The sequence below is a fragment of the Papio anubis genome, chromosome 12 (assembly GCF_008728515.1).
Source record: "Papio anubis isolate 15944 chromosome 12, Panubis1.0, whole genome shotgun sequence".
Taxonomy (NCBI): domain Eukaryota; kingdom Metazoa; phylum Chordata; class Mammalia; order Primates; family Cercopithecidae; genus Papio; species Papio anubis.
The window spans coordinates 109,048,651-109,071,037 of record NC_044987.1 but is presented as its reverse complement, the minus strand read 5'-3'; the positions used below and the strand labels follow the sequence as shown (position 1 = coordinate 109,071,037).

At 39.3% G+C, this 22,387-nt stretch overlaps 1 protein-coding gene across 5 annotated transcripts in view; it reads right to left on the bottom strand.

Annotated features, from left to right (window-relative positions):
- Positions 1–849: 849 nt before the first annotated feature.
- The window catches only part of LOC101025685 (glycine N-acyltransferase-like protein 1), a 42,414-nt gene continuing 20,876 nt past the window's right edge, over positions 850–22,387 (bottom strand). For all 5 annotated transcript variants that reach the window (XM_009185973.4, XM_017948350.3, XM_017948349.3 and 2 more), the window contains 5 exons: positions 9,566–9,685; positions 9,049–9,156; positions 2,419–2,545; positions 1,962–2,139; positions 850–1,702 (listed from right to left, as the gene is read on the bottom strand). In XM_009185973.4, coding sequence (XP_009184237.3) covers positions 1,285–1,702; positions 1,962–2,139; positions 2,419–2,545; positions 9,049–9,156; positions 9,566–9,685 — 951 coding nt within the window. In that variant the 3' untranslated portion in view covers positions 850–1,284. The remainder of the gene's footprint in view (positions 1,703–1,961; positions 2,140–2,418; positions 2,546–9,048; positions 9,157–9,565; positions 9,686–22,387) is intronic.

The window sequence follows — 22,387 nt, the reverse complement described above, 5'->3', positions numbered from 1 at the left end:
CAGAGCAGAATGAAAGAGGCCACGTTATGTTTGTGAAGTGTATATTTTTTAAGATCAGGGATTGAGAAACTGTAATATAAGTGTTCAGTTAGAAAGTTCTTATGATAGTGCACGGCACGTGTCCTTTGCATCATCTGGATTTTCTGCATTTTTTTGTCTGATTCACTCCTATTCATTCTCCAGTCCTTACCTTAGTGGTCACTTCTCCCCGGAATGCCCCTGACCCTTAAGATAGCAGTGGTGCAAACACCAAAATCTGAACTTACAAATAGCCTCACAGGCAACACCTTGTCCTGTGCAATGCTTCACTAATGTAGAGGAAATGAGAAAGAGTAGGAGAAAGGAGGAAAAACAAATGTCATTTCCATCACAGAGGCCTCAAAGCCAGTCCACTTGATTCTCTGGAGATCCTATTCTGCATAACAGTGATGAAAGGTAGAGTAGAAAAGCCATTTGTCTGAGGCTTCACTTTGATACCTTGCTAGTCACTAAACTAAGAGTTGGATTCCATTCTTTAGTGTAGCCATTACCTCATAAATCCATACATAGTAGTGGTATTTATTTCCAATAAAATCTCCATATAGATTAGGTATATTCTACTGACAATTTTATTAAAGTCCTTCATTTATCTTCCAGATAGCAGATTCTTTTCTTTTTTTTAAGATGGAATCTCCCTCTGTCACCCAGGCTGGAGTGCAGTGGTGCAATCTTGGCTCAGCTCACTGCAACCTCCACCTCCTGAGTTCAAGTGATTCTTCTGCTTCAGCCTCCCAAGTAGCTGGGACTACAGGTGCACACCTCCACACTTAGCTAATTTTTGTGTTCTTAATAGAGACGAGGTTTCACCATATTGGCCAGGCTTGTTTCGAGCTCCCGACCTTGTGATCTGCCCGCCTCAACCTCCCAAAGTGCTGGGATTACAGGCGTGAACCACTATGTTCAGCCCCCAGATAGCAGATTCTACTAACCAAGTTTCATGAAGAGTTCTGATTCCTAGAGGTAAGAACTGAGGCTGGCTTTCTAGTTACATGTTTACTGGTAACCCTAGTCCTTCCCTACAACACTTAAGCCCATTTAAAGACTATACCCTCCCCTGCCTCCTCCCTGGATTGTAAGTTCCTTAAGATCATGGCTGTATCTTTTAACATCAAGTCTCTATATGAGAAGAGTTCCTGGCATATCACAAATGCCATATAAACATTTGTATGTGAAGAAAGCTATTCTGTGGTGTCTACTTTAATATTAAGAGATGGCTTGCCAAGGATTGCTAAGCAGATTAATTATCTAAAATGGAACTAGATTCTGTGGATAGCAGGTCCATTGGTGCCACCCACAGGAAACCTCAAAGCCACCGTACTGCCCCATAAACCTGCGGTACTTTTCATTTACATCCAGTTTAGAGAAGTAATATGGAATATTATTCTGACGCAGATATTTCCTGAATCTCAACATGAGCTGCACCATGATGCCTCTTCTTCGGTATTTTTCCATGCTGTAGGCCATTCCTGCTTCACAAGAAGGGTCCATGGTTAACCATGAGATTGGGGCCCCCTCTGGGCCCAGCATACAGGCTGTTGGCAGGGCTCCTATGCAGCGGTTGATGTAACGCAGGCTCCTCTCATTCTTTCCTAGATTCCAGTTGTCATTTACCAGCCCAGAATGAGAGACATCCAGCTGGGCATACTTCAAATTGAGAGTTTCGCTGTAGAAAACAAACAAAAAAAAGGCAACAACTTTTATCCCAACTCCTGTAATTTCTGGGTGCCATCCCAATCTAGAGATCCAGGCACTCTTCTTGTTTAAAGACCCAACAGTGCAAAGTTGCGTATTTTGACCATTGACAACCTTTACTCATCTCAAGAAATGAATTCATCCTCTCTTCCTTCCAAAACTGATTTATGTGCATTACAAAAAACGTGCAAGGAATAGCAATTATAAATGATCAGCACATGTTTTTGTACCTCTCAAATTCATCAGCTGGGTGGCCTGTCTCAACCCAGCTTTCAAGCTTGCTTTTATTGGAGGCATTGAGCTTCAGGATATCTTCCGTAATGAAGAGGCCTGCTCTCGAATATTCTACCTTCACTGAATTTGAAAATGCAGCCGCTCTTATCCCCTCATCTAAACTTTCTTGAAGACCTGGGAAGGAAGCCAAGAAAGCAATATTGTCAGACATGGAGTTCTCTACTTACACTACTACCACTTGATTAATACCTCAGTGCTTAGTAGCTCTCTGACTTGAGTTTACACCACAACCTGCTGGAGTCCTTGTCACACCACAGATTGCTCTACCTCTCCCAGCTCCCAGAGTTTCTATGAATTTATATTTCTAATGAGCTCTCCGGTGATGCTAATGCTGTTAGCTGAAGACTCAATTTGAGAAGCACTGCTGCTTGCCCATTTCTTCAGACCCATTACCTTGGATTCGGAGTCTCTGTTTCCAGTTGATGATCTCACAATTTTTCAAAACTTCTTGTGATTTTTGAGGGTCTTTGGAGAATATACGATATACATTTGTGTATGAATCCATGTCATCAGTCATCTCCTGTATAGGATGGTGAAAGGTCAGATCATTCCCTTGAACTTTTTCTTCACCTCTCACTGATTGAAATTATCAGAGAAATGAAAATTCAAAAGATAATTTTAACAGCAGCCCACACTAGCTTCAGTTGGGCACATGGATAATAAAAGCTAGGCCTATAAGCTACTGCTGACCTCTTGCCTGTGTAACGAGAGTTTGTTAAATATTTCACTGACAGGTACTGGTTATAAACCAGTTTATCAGATACAGAACAAAGACAGGATGAAATCAGTCACCCTGCACCAGGCCTTAAGATATCTCACCTTTCTCCCTACCCACTCAACCGCACACTTACCTGATTTTATATATAGCATCACTGATCACCCAGCAGAATCAAAAGATTGCAACAGTTGCTTCTCTCCCTGCTTCTCTCACCTCCTGTGACACACGTATCCCCCTGTTATGTATGCTGTGCACCCCATAACCTCCTGTGGGACACATTCTGGATTGTATTGAGTCTGTGTTGCTAGGTTTAAGTCCTTAAACTTGGCTCAAAATAAATTTAACTGTGATTTCTCTAAGTTTTAGTGCCTACTGTTTCACCAGACACCTAGAATCTACAGTGTCCTAGAATCTACAGTGTCCAGGGCTTGGGCAAGATACTTTAGTGAATATAAACATTAAGAAGACATTGCCTTTTCCCAAGCCTACAGGATATCAGCCTATTCGAAGAGTGACACTTTCTTTACAGCCAGAAGCCCACAAAACAGAATGAAGTAACTGAATTTTTGGTAGGACTTTGGTAATTTATGTGGTGTTAGACTCATGGGTTTAAAAGAAAGAGACTCGTGATCCCATTCTGGCAAGCCACAAACTACATGGAAAGATGAGTTTCTGTTTCTTAGGGGAAATATAAACAACAAGTGTGAGAGTTTTAGCAGTGAATGTATTAATATTATTTTGGAAATTGGATTGTTAAAGAGTAAAAGAGAAAATAGTGTAACTAATTTAAAGAAATCTTCAATAATTTGAGGGTGTTTTTATAAATGCAAGTTCCTGAATATGGCCAAAACCAAATCCTCAGTAAATTTAGAAGAGCAGATATTTTTAAAAACCTGATTTAAAAGAATGACCAGAAATAGCCAAGTAAATATTTAAGGACTTATAAAAAGAATATCAAAGTAAACTAGAAAAAGCAAATGGAACTATTTATAAAAATGAAAGCTATAAATAATGAAATGGAGAACAAGACAGTGCAAAGGACATATAAAGCCAAAAGTTTGTTTTTAGATGGCAAAAAGAAAGAGAGGAGAGAGTGAGGGATAAACTTCAGATAAGGCATTATACGGAAATAGAAGAGAAAGAGGAAAAAGCAAAAATAAAAAAATAAGCATAGAGTATGAGAGATGAAAAGGGAAACAGAGAAAAATACAAAAAAAATAATAGAAGCATGACAAATGAGAAAAGAAATAGTGAAAAAAAAAAAGAATTGTGACAGAAGATTATATACAACTCCAAGGCAACATATTTATTGATAAAAGAAATGGATGTTATCAGTCGAAAATAAACTATCAAAATTGTTCAAAAAAATAAAAATCCTCAACAAACTAATAGAACATATCAGAAATTAAATTAAACATCTGCCATTTAAAAAGTGGACACGGATTATGGCCTCCAGCTCCATCCATGTTGCTACAAAGGACATGATTTTATTTTTTTCTATTGCTGTATCTTATTCCATAGGAATATATGACCAAGTTTTTTCTATCCAATCTACTATTGATGGGAACCTGGATTGATTCCATTTCTTTCCTACTGTGAACAGCACAGGAATGAGCATACAGATGCATGTGTCATTTTGGTAGAATGATTCATTTTCTTTTGGCTGATTACTTAGTAATAGCATTGCTGGGTTGAATGGTAACTCTGTTTTAAGTTCTCTAAGAGATTTCCAGGCTACTTTCCACAGTGCCACAATCCTTAGCAAATTAATGCTGGAACAGAAAACCCAATATCGCATGTTCTCACTCACAGCTGGGAGCTAAGCATTGACCATACATGGACATAAATGTAAGAACAATAGACACTGTGGACTACTAGAGGGTGGAGGGAAAGGGGCTGGTTTAGAGAACTACTTATTGGGCATTATGCTCACTCCCAGGGTGATGGGATCTGTCCTTACTTCAAGACTCAGCATCATGCAATATTCCAATGTAAGAAATCTGCACATGTACCCCGTGTATCTAAAAGGAATGTTGAAATAAAAAATAAAGAGTAGCCAAAATCAGATTATTTTACATTTAAATTCGACATAAGCCAAAAACAAACACATAATTTTAATAATAGACTTTGGTAACAGAAGAAAAAATCCTAATGCCAAATCTAGTAAAAAAATAACAAAAAGAGAGTTATTGACCATATTCCCTTATAAATACAAATACAAAAATTCTTATAAAATATTCAGTAGTATATCAAAAGAATGTGAACATGAACAGTTTGTTTTAGAAAGGCCAGAATGGCTTTGCTCAAAAGATCTTTTAGTGTAATAAATTAAAGGAGGGAAAATTACTTGAGTATATAAACTGCCAAAAAGAAAAGACAAAAATGAAATAACATAAAATTTACCCTCCATTCTAAATATAAGTTCTATGAAAGTAGGAAGAACAGGAAAATGCTCTAAACCTGTAAAGACAGAATCAAGTGTATTTCCAAATGTAAGTTCTTACCGTTATTTCATTAAAATGAGGAATGAGACAAGGATAGAACTATTATTATTGTTAGTTGGTATTATTTTCTTAGTTGTACATTATGCAATAAGGCAAGGAACTAAAAGCCAAAGTAATTTGGCAAGGAAGCAGCAAATTACTTTGTTTGTAGATTACAGTATTCCACATTTAGAAAATCCTAGAGACTTTGGCAAAAAACAAAAACAAATAAAAGCCCACACACAAAAAGCAGGATTTTAAAGAATAGTGTGACATATTTGGAAATCAAGAATCCAAATAAAAAGCAATAACAAAATAAGAATGCTCAGAAATAGAAAAGGAAAAATAACTTAATAATATTAACAAATAGTATAAAATACCTAAGGGTAAACTTAATGGAAAATTACGTAGTTTACCAGAAGGAAAACAATAAAATTTTACAAGATGGCATAGAGCAAAAACTGAAAAAGTGAGAAAAAGATCATATTTCTAGATGAAAAAATTTAGTATCACAAAAATATTAATCCAAAATTATCTAAGAAAGCTCCTCCAATACCAATCACAATTGCAATAGTTAGTAGGGGTAGTTGGTGAAGATCTAGAAAAATTAGTTCATATAGCTCTTAAGTTTATCAGAAAGTAAGAAAGAGATTGGTGAATGATTATTTGCTTTATTAGATATTAAAACTTACCACAAAAACAATGAAATAGCATGAGAAAAGACTAGAAACAAATACAGAATTTGATACAAAAGTATATAAACATGTTATATGACAAAATAGACATTTATATTTCAGTAGTGGAATGACTCATTTAATAAATAGTACTAATGTAATTAGCCGGCCATAAGGAAGAAAAATATAAAAGAATGTTAATTTATGCTATTCAAAAATATATTCCAAATAGAATGAAGTTTGAAATGTCAAAAATAAAAATTAACTCAATGTAAGACAAAATAAGAAAACACTTGTATGCTCTTGGAGTAGGAAAAGTCTTCCTAATTATTAATAGAAAAACAACAAAACCTCAGAAGTCATAGTGAAAAAAAAAATGCTTGATTATATGAAAATTAAAAATTTCTTTATGTCAAAATCTCCATCAATCAAATAGAAAATAATTATAACATGGGCAACAAATTTGTAGCATAAACCTTGTGTTAGTATTACTAGTATCCAAAACACTTACAGAATTTTAAGAATGACCAAATCCCCAGTGTAAAAATGGTCAAGCAATATAAACACTTAAGAAGTAACCCCAAATGACTGATAAACATAGGAAAATATAATACGTTCAATATCACCAATCAGGGAAATGTAAATTAAATCTACAACAAGATGCCATTTTTTGCCCATTAGTTTGGCATAAATTAAAAGAAGAATAACATTCAGTGATGGTGAAAAATGTGGGAAACAATTCTTCCACACACTGTTAATGGAAATAAAACTGTGGAATCCTTTGGGAAGGTAATCTGGCAGGATAACTTTGAGTTGGAGATATCCCTTTTATAAATCAATTGTACTGAGGAAAGTTACCAGGATGTAAAGACATGTATACAAGGATGTTTACTGAAGCATTTTTTGTAGTGACAAAGAAGTATGAACAATTTGAATCCAACAGCAGGAGAAAGACTGACTAAATTGAATTGCATTGACTCTATGGAATGCAACAGCTATTAAAACAAATATGTTATTTGTTTCACCCAAAGAGATTTCCATATGTCAAAGGCAAATTAAAAAGTGATGACAGAAGAGATCATCAGTGAATATCCCTTTGTGTTAACATGGGCAAGGACACTGACTACCCCAAGGGGTAGGAAAAGAGGAGAGGAGGGAAGGGGAGGTGAGAGGTTATTAACTTCTTAAAATCATGTCGTATTTTTACACTTGTATAATCAACATATATTATCTTTGTGATTAAAAACTAGCAAAGAAAAAATTATTTTTTCTAGATAAATTCTCCTGCATATCACCTTAAAAAGGTCTTATTAAAAATTGGATTGACTTTCAATACTGAGAGAAACGTCGTATGTAATGGAATTAGACTAGTTGAATGTATTTCCAAGTAAATTGCAGCATATTTCCTTCTTTCCACTTTTTTAGTCATATATGTGTGGTGTGGAACATTTATATTTTAATATTTTTGTTTATTGACTCACTTTATAAAAACTAGCCCTGTTCAAAGTAGCACATATATAAAATTATGGTTTGATGCTATAGTTACATTGCTAAAATACACATAATAACTACTAAGTTACTGAAGTAAAAAGAACTATTTGACCTCCTACATTTATTTAGCCTATCACACTTTGAAGAAATTGGGCCATGGATTAAATAAACTAAGCACTATTCTTTGATTCCAAATTGTCAGGAAGCCAGGAGATCAAAAGAACATTCCTAGGGAAGGTGTTAGGCTCAGCCTGGTTCCCGCTCCCTTTACCCCTTTGTTCCTCAATGTAGGATTACTTTGTCACTTTCTGCATCCCAATCCCAACCCAGCTTGTAAACTAGTCTAGACTTGGGGTAGCTTACTATTATTTGGAGGCTCAGCATCTATACTTACATGAAGCTGGGCTGACCATGAGACTTCATAGTCTACTAACCAGACATGCAGAAAACAGATATAATAAGAGGAAGTCTTTAGGGCAAAAAAACCAGACCTAGGTTTATATTACTATTTCAGCTTAACCGTTTATTCCTTGTGTGTCCTCAGCCAATAATGGCTAATTATGGCAAATACTATTTACAGTTATGTGCTATGTACTAAGTCTTTGACGTACAGTATCTCATTTAAACCTTGTGTAATCCTCTGAAGAAAGTCCTCTTATTTTTTCCCTTTCTAATAGATGATGAAACTCAGAGAAGGGCCTATGGTTACATAGCTAGTAGAAATGGCAGAGTCCACTGAACTTGAATTCAGATTGGGCAATGCATATATGCATTTGGTATCCAGCAGCTACATGACTTAATATTTCTCATTGTCATTTCCTTATATCTACATTGGAAATATTAATGCTCACTTCGTAAAATTGTTCTGATGATGACACTCACTAACAAGAGAAGTGCTTCGACATAGTTGACACACAGAAATTATGAGTCCCAGAGTCCCTTCCCTGATTCCTGAGAGGCAACTTGTTTTTTTCTTTTTGTTCTTTTCAGACAAGGTCTCACTCTGTTGCCCAGGCTGGAGTACAGTAATGTGATCTTGGCTCATTGCAGCCTTAACGTTCTGGGGTTCAAGTCATCCACCTCAGCTTCCTGAGGAGATTGGAGTATAAGCATGTACCAACATACTCTGCCAATTTTGTTTATTTTTTGTAGTGAAGAGGTCTTACTATGTTGCACAGGCTGGCCTCAAACTCCTGGCCTGAAGGGATCCTCCTTCCTTGGCCTCCCAAAATGCTGGGGATTACAGGTATAATTCACCATGCCTGGCCCTGAGAGGTAATTTTACCGGTAGACTTCTGCTCTGGTTTCTGTTTCTAAGTCACTGTTCTGACATCTCAGACACCCAACTTTCCCTGTAAATTGGCCCCGTTCAGGCCCTGCAGGTGACCCCTGCAACCTCAAAGGGTACTTAATCTGCCAGTGTCAGCCTTGTTTTTCCCTCCCCTTGCCCTTCCACCCCCTTTCCCAGATGTGTCTCATGCTTAACTGGAAGGGAGGGAACACGTGGCACTCATGCAAGGTGCCAAGTACTGAAGAAGTATTTTAAAATACTCGCATTCCCTTTCACTCTATAAAAGCAGCCCTGATGTCTCAACTAGTCAGTTCCTCAGGCCCTCTGGACCTGCCTGGATCCACCAGTCCCTGTCTGTGTGCCTACCTGTTTTTGAGGCCGGATAATAACCATCTGATAGTCGGGCCAGGAGTCCACCAACACCTCCATGTTGAAGGGGTTCCCGTGATTGATGTGATACACAGAGCCGTACACCTGAAGGAGGGAAGGAAAGAACTAGAAGAATTTGAGATCCCCAGAGATGAGGATCTGGATGTGAAGAGAAAGAGAAAAGTGGAAGTCAAGAGACAGTACTGAGACCAAGTCAGTGATGGTGAGATGAGCAGCATCTCCAGGACCATGTTGATGGACATGAAATCACCAGCAAGCAGGCAGAACTCACAGGTAGGTGTCCTTGTGATGCCAAAAAGCTACTGTGCACTAGCTGGGCACTTGGCAATGCTCTTAGCATTAATATTGTATGAATTTATTCAGAGTCCACAACAACTTTAAGAAGTAGGTGCTAATATTATTCCCATTTCACTGATGAAAAGACCAAAGGTAAAGGCACAGAAAGGTAAAGAAACATCCACAAAGCAATCTGCCTCTCCCACTGCTCCCTCACCTTCAGGGATTCGGGGATGCTACTGGCCAAGGATTTGTATAGGGTCAGCAGCTTCTGGGAGTTATCCAGTAGGATCATTTTGTGGGATGCTTCAGTCCTTGAGCCCTTCAAGAAGAAACTCTGAAAAGATAAGAAGTGAAGGAAAAATGTTAAGGGACCAAATGAATTTAAAATGCACTTTATACATCTCCATTTAAGTAACACTCATGATGTAGGTACTGTTAGTGTCATCTTCATTCTGAATATACCAAAGCTCAGAGAGACTAAGTAAATTTCTCAAGTTCTTACAGAGATAAATGCCAAAGTCAAATTTTAAAACCACATACGAATGGCTCCAAAACCCATGCTCTTCCTCCCTGGTGGAATGAATTAAAGGTGAAGATTAAGAGTTATGTGAGGTTCTCAAATGCCTGTAGCAGAACACTCACCCACCAACATCATAACTTTTTTCTCTGTATTTTGGTCATCAGATGCCTGAGAAGTCTTCTTTCATCTGGAATAGAAAATGTCAGCCCTCTGAGAACAGTTGTGACTGGAAAACTCAGAGCAGTAGATGGCACAGATTTTCTTTAGTTTCTTTGAGCCAAATATTGCAGACCAATGGCCATTTTGGAAGTTGTCATAGTTACATTACAAAAATTTTTTTAAAAAGGTAAAAATTTTTGACACATATCTATAATTTTTCTTTGAAATAACATTCAGCATTCTTAGGAATGTTCCAATAATTTAACAATAACTTGGAGAAGGTTATCATCACAACTGATAGGTTCAACTTAGGCTGCTTTCAAATTTTAGTTCTGTCTCCTACTTCTTTGTTAAGTTGCTTAACCAATCAGAACCTCAAAGTGTTTTCTCAACACTTTGGAACTGGAAATTAGAATGCATGTTTTCCAGAGGATTGAGATTACACAATGTAATACATATAAAATACATAGCATTATGCCTGGCATAAAGTAACAATAATATTTAACATATGTTAGTTTTTAAATTCATTTTATAATAATCAACATGTCATATAGAGATTTAGCTGTTATATGCAATGATGTAAAAATAATTAGAAATGTGAAAAACTTACAACAAACTTAATTAATGTAAGAGAAGGAACTCATGGATCAGATACTTGAAACAATCGTTAGCAAATTAGTTAACACAGAAGTTTGAAATTTTTTATCCATGAAGGTTAAATAGTTAACAAATATGTGTTAAGTCATAGGCAAGGTGAAACATATTTTGTCTTGTCTAAGGTCAAAGGCCTCAAAATTCAACTATGTTCTGTAGCTAGATGAAACAATATTTAAACAAAAACATCCTTTTGCAAGGTCTCAGAATTTCAGAATGTTTGAACACTCAAGGAACTTTTAGTAAATAGAACTGGATCTCTGTCATGAGCCTATCCCCTGTCTGACTCTGCTGTTTTTGTAGTTGTCAAAAAAAAAAAAAAAAAGGTCTTTTTCCCCATCTCCAAGAGCTTTCTTTGCTCTGTTTCTCACCTCATTTAACTTAAAATGAACTTCAAAATTTTCTATTCTGAAGTTCTCGACAGGAACTTCAAAAATGAACTTCAAAATTTTCTATTTTGAAGTTCTGGTCAAGATGTTAGAAGTTTTAATTTCAGATCTACCACGCTATATCACTTCCCGCAAAAAAGCTTGTGTTCCATTCACCTTGAGAACATTGTAGCCTTGGCTGACACATGAGAACAGCCCCCACATTTATCAGCTGCCACATCTTTCTCCAAAATACCTCTCCTATCCATTCCCTACTCCATCCCCTTGCAATGATCTTAGTTCAGGGCCTCCTCCGCCTCATACTTAATATTGCTCTTATGACCCCACCCTGGTCTCAGCTTCTAAAATCTACCAAAATAAAATTGTTCTCTTCCTGTATTCTTACCATCAACATTTGTTTTCTAAATCAGAAAGCTGCTAAAAACCTGGTAGATCCCTCCCCACACTCTTTTAAAAAATTGTTGTAAAGTACACATAACACAAAGCTAATCGTTTCACCATTTTTAAGCGTACAACGCAGCAGCATTATGTACATTTACAGTGCTCTACGAGCATCACCACTATCCATTTCGAGAACGTTTTTGTCATCTCAAACAGAAACTATACCCATTAAAACACAATTACTCATTCCCTCCATCACTAGCCCCTGGTAACTTTGATTTTACTTTATGTCTCTAGGAATTTGCCTGTTCTGGGTACTTCATATAAATAGAATCCTGTGATATTTGTTCTTTGGGGTCTGGCTGATTTCACTTAGCATAATGTTTTCAAGGTTCACCTATGTTGTGTTATGTGTCAGAATTTCATTCCTTCGCTGGAAAAATTTTCTATTATATATGGAAAATAAGTTTAAAGTCCAGTGAAGAGAAATAATAAATTTGTGAATGACAGTTAGTAAATATGAGTCGCACACAGTCCATAGTCACTGTGAAGACTATAAAAAAGCAATTATAATGAATAATAGGTAAAAATGCAAAATACATAACTTGATTTATCTGCCCAAAATATGTATGCATGTGGACAAGGATTTGAAGGGAACAAATAAACATGAAAATTGTTTTGGGGTGGTGAAAGAATGTGTGATTTATATCTTATTTCAGAATTTTCTTTTGTACCATTGACATGTTTCTTTTTTATGCAAGACTGAAAAAAAATGGAAGATACTGGAACCATAGTTAAAGATGAGAATTATGAAAACAGAATAAATGCTATTTTTCTTCTTTCTGCTTTTTTTTCCCCAGCAGTCCCATCAGCTACCAAGTTTCCCCTGTGTTAGGGGAAAGAAAGAAGCTCCCCATGTCCAATGATTCTGTGCATGCCTAATCCTGTCACCCACAGCCGTCAATAAAGAGTGCAAAGCAGATTATTCCAAAGAGAGTAACGGTTGACATCCCATAGTGCCAAACCCATTCTTAGCCAAAAGGGACTTTACTGAGAGCCCTCATTTTTAAATGTACTTCAATGCATTGTTGTTCATTTGGAACGTTCCACTCTAAGTCATCTTTAGTAAGATTTTGCCATTTCTGTAAGACTTGGCCGCCTCCCAGGCCTAATGTATAAGCTAGAAGGAACTCAGTTTTCCAGAAATTAAGGATTCTATTTTTACCTAAAATACAGGCTTTACTCTCAGGTTCTCTTGATTAACTTAGCCAATGATTTTTCCTACCCAGGTGCACAAAAGAAATGAAACAAAGGAATAGAACACAAAAATCCCTGTGAATTTTGAAAAGCCAAATTTTATAACTCCTGCAACATTACTGCTTACTACCAGTTCTTTTCTGACCTAGTCAGCTGTTAGAGGCCTCTAAGTGGATCCAAGCCAGTTAATTCCCAGATCAAATTCATTCCTAGACCCAGTCCATTTTCTGTGACAACTCCAAACCCAGTTGGGATCACAAATTTGCTGAAGGAAACTCAGAGAGCTCGAAACATAAATATGTGAAGCTCCAAAATGCGAGAGGGAGCTTAATTATGATCCTCAGCCACTCTGAGAGATCAGCGCACACAAGTGGATCCTGCAGATACCTTCCGTGTTCACGTAGCGCTCCTGGGGATACTGGAAGCTCCACTTCAGATCCTGCTTCTGACACCAGCTGATAAAATAAACGTTTCAACTGAATTAAATGTAAAGGCAATTAATTGAGCAATGAAGAATTCATTAATCTGGCAGCCTTCAGAATCACAGCAGATTCACAGAGGCTCTAGGGGTGCCTTGTTGTCAAAACAAATTTATAGGGGAAAAAAGGTAAAGTGACGTACAGGAACCGGAAGTGAGGTACAGAAACAGTGAGATTGATTACAACTGGGACTTTGCTTTATTTGAACACAGTTTGAACATTCAACTGTCTACGGGTGGTTGAAGTATGGCTGCGGGGATTGGCCAACACTCAAGTATTGTTACAGGTGCACACTACTAAATTCGGTTTTCAATTTTGTCTGACTATTAAAGTAGGTAACAGTTCACCCACAAGGACTCAAATGTAGAAATGCAGAGTCCTTCTCAGGCCAAATTTAGTTTGCTTTAATACTTTGTCACAAAATTTATTGAAAGAATTGTCTATACATGCTATCTCCAGTCCCCCTCCTAATCTTATCTAATTGGGGTTTTGCTATACCAATTCTACTAAAACACTTTTTAAAGCCATCAGTGATCTCTATGTTATTAAATTCTATAGTCAATTATTGCTTCTCATCTTAAAATATCTTCCTTCAATGGACTTTCTTCACTTGGTTTCCAACACAGCACAGTCCCTTAATTTTCCTTTAAAGTCACTGGTTACTTTTTCTTAGTCTCCTCTTTGGGCCCTTCTTTCATCCCCAATTTTGTAATTTTGCATCACTTTAGAATTCAATCATTGGCCCTCATTTGTATCCACAGTTACCCCTGGTGGTCTCATCTGTTCCTATGGCTTTAAAATCAATCTACCTGTCAATGACTAACACATTTATATTATTACTCAAACTCTTTTCCAAACTCCAGACATATGTATCTAATGGACTGTTTGACATTTCTTGGATTCCATCCAATAGATATCTCAAATTTATTATGTCTCAGATCAAACTCCTCATCCACCCTCTCTACCCAGCCTACTTCACCTGTAGTCTTTCTCAACTTAGTTGATGGCAACTCCATCTTTTCACGTATTCAAGTAAAAACTCTTGAAGTTATTCTTAAGTATCTTTTCCCCTCCCACTTCACATCCAATCCATTGTGACATTCCACTCATTCTGGTTGGGAGAAAATTCTTCATGGCCTCTCACATTTCTGCATGTCTTATGAGCAGAGACATTGACAATCTTTGCTCCTGACTATCTTTTCAAGGATATTTGTAAAGAGGACAGCTTGGAAGCTAGAGATATTGCTTTCTTCTGAAGCAGAGGGCAGGTTTGCTGCAAACACACATCTATTGCATTTGCAATATCAATCTGCCTTCTGGTATTTCCTCTGTAGGACCTGTGGAGCAAGGAGGACTAACATAAACACATAAATCATTCTGCCTGTTGAATGAGTAATAAAATTCTGACTTTACCCAGGAGGCTTGTTTCACCTGCCAGCATTACGAAACTGTGCCCCAAATATGGTAAACTTTTAGCTGCTTCCCATCTCGGCATTCTTTTCATGAAGTCGAATGTCTTTTGTCTTTTCTCAATGTAAAACCGGAATATTCCTCTTAAAACAAAAGCCAGATTTTGTCATTCCTTTGTGCAACTCCTGCAGTAACTCCCAATCTCATTCAGAGAAAGAGATATAAATACCTTATAATAGCCCTCTAAATTCTCCATGACTCAGACTCCTGTCACCTTCCTGGCATCCCTCTAATCACATCCGTGATCTCAATCTCTTTGGCCTCTCTGCTTCAGGCACTTGGCTGTTCTTTTTCTTCTGCCTGCATTCTGTTTTCTCATTAGACCTATAGAAAACTCTATGACCTTCTTTAAGTCTTCATCTAAAAGCCACCTTTTCAATGAGGCCTCCTTTGACCACACTATTAACAATTACAACTGTTCCCCTAGTCTCTCTGCAATGCTCCTGTGCCCAATTGTCATTCTTCGCCTTTTAATTTTATATTTATATTTTTTTGACAGGGTCTCCTTATGTCACCCATGCTGGAACGCAGTGGCTGACTCATGACTCACTGCAGCCTTGACCTTTCAGGCTCAAGCAATTCTCCCACCTCAGTCTCCTGATTAGTGGAAACTACAGGCATGAATCACTGTGCTTGACTAATTGTTGTATTTTTATTTTATAGAGATGGCGGGGTGGGGGTGGGCGGAATCTTTGTTTTTCAGACTGGTCTCAAACTCCTGTTTGTAGTTTTATAACCTTCTGTGTCAAACTCTGGTCCCTCAAAATATCTAACAGAGACAAATATAAAACCCAGACTAAAATGTATGTTGACAATTCTGAAGACATTTCTATTTTTATTTTACAATAATTTTAATGCTAGCTTCCTAAAGATTTACTTAAGTAATATGAAAGTGAAAAATGCTTTGGACTTATTTACTTTTTGAGTGCTCTTTTATTTTTAAGCCCATTTGGTAGTCACAACATATAATGTAATACATGTGCATATACATAAAAACATCTAGATATACATACAAACAAAGATCCAATAGCTTTTCCTTGGAATGCTAGACAAGAGATATCAATTCAGTCTTGCCCGTCTGCAAATATGTTCACATGGCTGAACTTTGTTAGCCTTGACAGGTAATCCAGTGAAGGCTGTGAACAAAAATTTAGGGTAAAGCAGCTCCCATGGCAGTTTGAGACTTTTTTTTTTTTTTTTTTTTGAGACGGAGCCTCACTCTGTTGCCCAGGCTGGTGTGCAGTGGCGCCATCTCAACTCAGTGTGAGCTCCACCTCCTGGGTTCATGCCATTCTCCTGCCTCAGCCTCCCGAGTAGCTGGGACTACAGGCGCCCGCCACCACGCCTGGCTAATTTTTTGTATTTTTAGTAGAGACGGGGTTTCACCGTGTTAGCCAGGATGGTCTCGATCTCCTGACCTTGTGCTCTGCCTGCCTCGGCCTCCCGAAGTGCTGGGATTACAGGCGTGAGCCACCGCGCCCGGCAGCAGTTTGATTTTTAAAGGTCAAGCCTCCTCAGACTCCAAAGAACACTGTTGTCAAACAGCACTACAGGAGAACATCACATACTATCCTGGCCTGACCCTGCTTAGAAAAGGGTCTCTTTAGGAAACTGAAAAGCCTGCCATCAGCATAAACTGCACACCTGTGAAACTAGAATCTGGCCATTCCATCCAGATTTTTCCATGTTCCTGCCGGAACCTAAGCTGCCGAAAGTGTTCTATGGGGTCACTTTGACTAATACTGAGCATAATGGGACTGATATCAGGAACTGCTTTAGCCCAGAGAGCCCTGAGGCTGCACCATATAAGGCTGGGGCCATTTCCCAGTTTTGAATCCACAGACTAGCTAAGCATCAGAGAAGTGTAATTTGGAGATCTCTCTGCTGGAGTCCTGGTGTGAGTAAATCCTAAATTTGTCAGAGAGCGTGTGCGGCTCGAGAGCACAAAGCACAGCCCATTTCCAGCCCCATGTTCCAGATTCCAAACTATACTGAGCCAAACAGTGTTACAAAAGACTATCAATTTTAATCCAAATTCTACCTCTGCATGATTCATATTTCCCTCAGATTACATGCAAATAATCACTGAAAATAATCCAACTGCTAAAAGTACCCAAACAAGCCCCCAAAGTGAAAATTCCTTCAGGATTTCTCAAACTTATAGCGAGCTGGATCCTCAAATGGCTTGATAAATCACAAAAGACACTCACTTGCCTGGACACACACACAATGACAAACAAGCCCCCAAGTGTGTCCACACTGAAACCGTCAGGGTACTTCCCTCTTTTCATCAGTTGGGCTTGTTCAACCTTCAAGTGGAAATTCCTTTTAAAAATTTCCCAAATTGAGAGGAGCAGATCCCTCTGGGCCCACAAAGGACAGTCACCTACCTGGATGCAGATATCAAATTTCCAACGTAGTTCTTCCAAGGCAATCAGGAACATGGTTGAAGCAACTGCAGCTGGCCCTAGAGATTGGAAACTAATCTCCAGCCAAGCTGGGTAAGCAGCTGCTTAGGAGACTTTGAGACTCCCAGGCCATGGCAGCCAAGCCAAAGTGTTCCTGGTCGGGAACCAAAACCTGTTACTGAAACACCAGGAGTATGGTCTAGGTCCTGTTGCTCACCGCACAAAAAAACCAATCAATATCACCAATTATTGCCAAGGAAGAAGGTTGAATTGGATGCTGTAACAGAGGAGATGGGAAATCAGTCTCAAATCTATCTTCCTGACCAAGTAAAATTATGAGTTTACATAGCAGGGAAAAAATGTAACAATGTGTAGAAAAACAGGAACTCAGGAGACCTAAGTAAGCAATCATAATTTATGAGGGGCCTGGTGTCCCATTGTCTGGATGGGCTCATCTGGTGAGTTTCAGTTCTTTGATACTTCTTGAGGGATCTAGGGGTCCTTTACTAAGGAAGAAATTCATATAAAACAAATGAAGGTTTGAAGCTTTAAGGCTGGAAGGGTCAATTTCTATGTTTATACAAAAATCTATCTATAGGACTACAGGGGAGGTTTTAATTCCAGTGTCAGTGCTAGCTCCAATCTGCCTCAAGTCTGTCTACACTTCTGGCAAACTGTCTCAGGACCTTGGCCAGGAGAATAGCTTACTCTCCCATCTGGGGTCTCCTCTACCATCTGTAGGGGATGCTGAACTTGCCAGTTTCTTTCTTTCTTCAGTTCCTAGAGACTCCTTTGCATCAGCCTTTCCCTGCAGCTCTGGACTCTCTCTAGAACTTAGCCCGTGCTTATGGGATGCAGTGGGTTAAGGCTGGAACTAGACCACTATGCCTTCCTCTCACAAACACATGCTATCTGACAGAGTGGTTACTCTGCAGGACTCCAGCAGGGGAATCTCCAAGTACACTTCTCTGATGTAGCTAGTCTGTGGATCAAAACTGAAATGTTTAGCCTTATGTGTCACAGCCTCAGGGCTCTCTGGGCCTAGCTCAGTTCTGATATCAGTCCCATTATACTCAGTATTAGTCAAAAGTGACTTCCTGAAACACCTACAGTTTGGATTCTGCAGGTCGATGTGGGCTCTCGGAATGGAAGCAACAACTCTGGCTCTCAGCAGGACAGGTTACAATCAGTCTAGCTTTTAGGCTGTGTGGGAGAGACCTCTGATCTAGGGTCTCCAGCTGGCTAGCCTTTAGAAATGCCTTCTCTATCCTTTGGAATTCCTTGCAGGGCCCATCATGGGTTTCAGGTGGAAGGGACACCTAGGAGAGCCATTTGGTCATGGCCCCAATTTCACAAAGGGTCCCAAATTTGAGATTCTAGTGTTATCACCCAATGGTACAGAAATTCAGACAGAATGGAGAGAACGCATTCACCAGAAATTACACACTGCCATGAGTCCACTCTGAATTATTGCTTTATAATTCCTGAACTGATCTTGTGAATAGAACAATAGTATTGCATGGCATTTTTGTTGCTGTAAGTGTATATTTATAAAATATACACATTTTAAAGCTACTATATTATCAATGTTTTGGTCTATCTTTAGTTTTTGGTGTACTTCACACTACAAAGAGTAGCAATGAGCTGGCCATCTTTGAACCTCTGCGAGGTCCTTAAACTGTTGCTCATGGCATCGAATGGGGACTGCATGGCTTAGTGTCTGTGGTAGGCTGGTGGAGCCCTACTCTCTGCATACTCTCACAGTGTGTCAAGGGTCTCTGCGTTGCTTCTTTCATATCAATGTCCTTCATTAACCTTTAGCAATGTGAAGCTGGAATGCAGCAACCATCTTAGGAAGACATCTGATAGCTGTTGACCCCTATCCATAAAATCCGAAAACTACCTAGTGTTTCTGAGGGAACTTGCCTTTGCAAGATCTTTTGTAGGACTTTGGAGAGACCTAAAGATCAAAGAATCACCCTCTATCCCAATCTAAGTTAAAATACATTCTTTCAAAGCTACCTTGAGGCAGTGGCTAGATGCTTGTACATCTCTTTTGTGTGGTAGCACATTCCTGATGTCTGTACAATGAGGAATTCACCAAGAGACTCTCATACTCTCAAATCCTGGAGAAATTTTTTTTCACCAGAAGTCCTTCTAGGAAAAGGTTTTCATTACTGGCTTCTGAGATGTCAGGAGGACCCTGGGACATGGGATCTCCCTGAAGTACTTGCTCTATTTCAGAATTCCTAATGAAGTTCCTCGTGATGTTCCAAAGGAGCACCCTAACTCTTGATTCAGAAGCTTTGGTGATTGAGCAGACTCTTCACATCTGGACACTCAGGGAGGGTTTGTCCATCCAGTCAGAGGACCTTGAAATGATGGTGGCTTTAGATGTGGTTGCATCTTTCTGTAGCAAAAGAAAACTGTTTTAACTGACTGGTGGCTGGTCAGAAGGCATAGAAGAGCCAAGGAAACACAGGTTCTTTAGGTTAACAAGACTGATAGCACCCATTTAAATGGATCCCGTAAAAGAATGAGGGTTTCTGGAGTATGAGACAAACAACAATCTGCCTCTGTTGAAAAACTTGACACCAAAGTGGAATGTTGAAGCTTTTCCAGAGGAAGAAAGGGGATGTTTAGGGACTTCGTGGAGAGAACTAGTCATGACAAACTGTTCTGGGTTGGTGGTGAGGTTTGAATGCCTCTGAAGAAATCAGGAAGTGGTATAAGTGGTATATGGTTTTAGCTAGATCAGGGAATTGGGAAAGTGTGGGGTCCACAGGACACATTTTCTTGGCTTGGGGCATTCGAGAATATTTTAAAGCTCTAAAGCTCTCTGATGTGTCCTAGTCCTCTTAGAGTCTAAAGAAGAGAAAAACAGAAACTTTGGCTGTGCTACAAAGCAGGAGGAGATTCCCTTTGTTGCTCCTCAATATTTTCTTTCTGATTCTTTCATCTCCTGTTCCCCATTTTTCTTTGCAATGGCACAATCTCGGCTCACTGCAAGCTCTGCCTCCCGGGTTCACACCATTCTCCTGCCTCAGCCTCCGAGTAGCTGGAACTATAGACACCTGCCACCACGCCCAGCTAATTTTTGTTTGTTTGTTTGTTTTCATATTTTTAGTAGAGATGGTGTTTCACCATGTTAGCCAGGATGGTTTCGATCTCCTGACTTCATGATCCGCCTGTCTCGGTCTCCCAAAGTGCTGGGATTACAGGCGTGAGCCACCACGCCTGGCCTCCTGTTCCCCAGTTTTCTACCCCAATTCAGCTTTCATTATTTGCTTAGTCCCTGCTAATGCATTCTCTAAATCCGTGTCCTAAAACTGTCGTTAAGAAAGACACCCGAAGCCTTTTGTCTTCATTCTTCGTGAGAAAAAGTTGATCTGAACACCTGCCTAACTTCCTGTAAAAGGGGAAAGTCAGGAGATTTATTAGAGATTGTCTAGCCTCAAGAAACTAAGTCCTGGAAAGTGGATACATAATTGCATGTGCAAAACTGAAACAAGAACCCAGACGTTCTGAATCCTAAGAAATTGTTCTCTGTTTTGTAAGATGCTGGTTTCCACTTTGTGATCAATTTTTTATGTTGTAGCGGCCAATATTTCATCATGAGTCTCTTCCTCTTGAGACTTTAGTTGAATTAGTTTACACTAATATTTAATCTGGAAAGTTTTCTCTCCATCTAGCCTGGTACTGGCTTGAATATCTTGAGCAACAAGTCCTATTATGTTAAGGGAAAATTTGATTGATTCATCCTCAAATATGTATTTTTGTCTTTTCTAGACCAACGTTTAATTTCTCCTATACTTATCTTCAGAAAATCTGGAAGATTCAGTAACCAGCAGAAATCTGAAATACAAATCATACTTCATGGAGGAAGAGGTCAACAGTAGTTTTTTTCTATTGTGTTTAAGTTTATTTTTGGTAGAACTAATTTATTGAGGTATGATTGACATGCAAAATACTGTATGTGTTTCATGTATAAACCTTGATGGAGATGAATACATACTCATGACACCATCATCACAACCTATACCATAAACATATTCATCACTTCCAAAAGTTTTGTCTGCTCTATTTATCATCATTATTATTGTGTATATGTGTTCAACAAGATCACTTAACATAAGATCTGCTATCTTTCTCTCCAAATTAGCAGGAGACCTGTCTCTGATGCTGCGAGGCACTTCGAAAATCATTATTTAGAAATTTGATTGGATGCCATAAAACTGGACATCGGCAAAATGTCAGAATGGGACTTTCTATCACTTATCCTCACACAGAAACATCAATTTAAACAACTATCTGTGCACAAAAAAACCTTCACAAGAACTAAGGAAACTAGGTGAAAGGGTACAGAATCTTCGTGTAACAGAGAAATAAGAAAGGATGAATCGAAGAACATAGGAAGAACAATTTCACATTACCTGTGTCATCCCTCCCACAACACCAGGCAGTAGAGCACACAGAGAGGCAACCTTTCTGTTGAATAAGAAAAGGGAAGTGGGCACTCAACTTTGCCTTGGACCACAACACAGAGCCTACTTCAGTGAAATACAGTAACAGGTATGCACTGATGGCACCAAACTCCAGGCTGGTAGCTGCAGACTGAGCCAGACCAGATCCCACAGCTCAGGCTCCAGGCTTGCCTGGTGCACTTGGTTTCTGGATATATCTTAATGCCAGATCTATCCCAGTGCCCTAGGTGTCAGATTGTCCCTGGGACCAGGTCAGCCCCAGTGACTCCAGGCTCCAGACTGCTCCTAGGACCAGGCTGGCCTCCACAACCCCAGATTTCAGACCAGCCCCAGAACCAGGCTTGCCCCTGCAACTCTAGTCACCAGGCCAGTGTCCATAGATCCAAGTTCCAGGCTGGCGCCTGTGGATATAGGCTCCAGGACTGCCTAGTGCCAGGCTGGCCCCTGTGGTCACAGACTCCAAATCCACCCTAAGTTCCAGAATAGCCCAGAACTAGCTTGGCTCACACTAATCCAGAATTCAGGTCCACCCCAGTTCCAGGTTGGCAGCCCTAGCCCTAGCTCTTAAGCATCTCTAGACCCAGGTACCAGGCCAGCCTAGGGCTAGATTAGTTTCTGTCACCCCACTCTCAAGGCCTGTTTCTATCATCTCATGCTTTAGCAGACCCATGGTCCAGGCCCATCACAGTTGACTCCAGTATTGGGCTCGTGCCCACAGACCCAGTATCTAGGACTGCTTCTGTGGACCTAGGTTTCAGTCCAGGTTCTCCAGCCCTAAGACCCAAGCCAGTCTTTGTGGACCTAGTCCCCATGCCAGCCCAGAAGACCTAGAGTC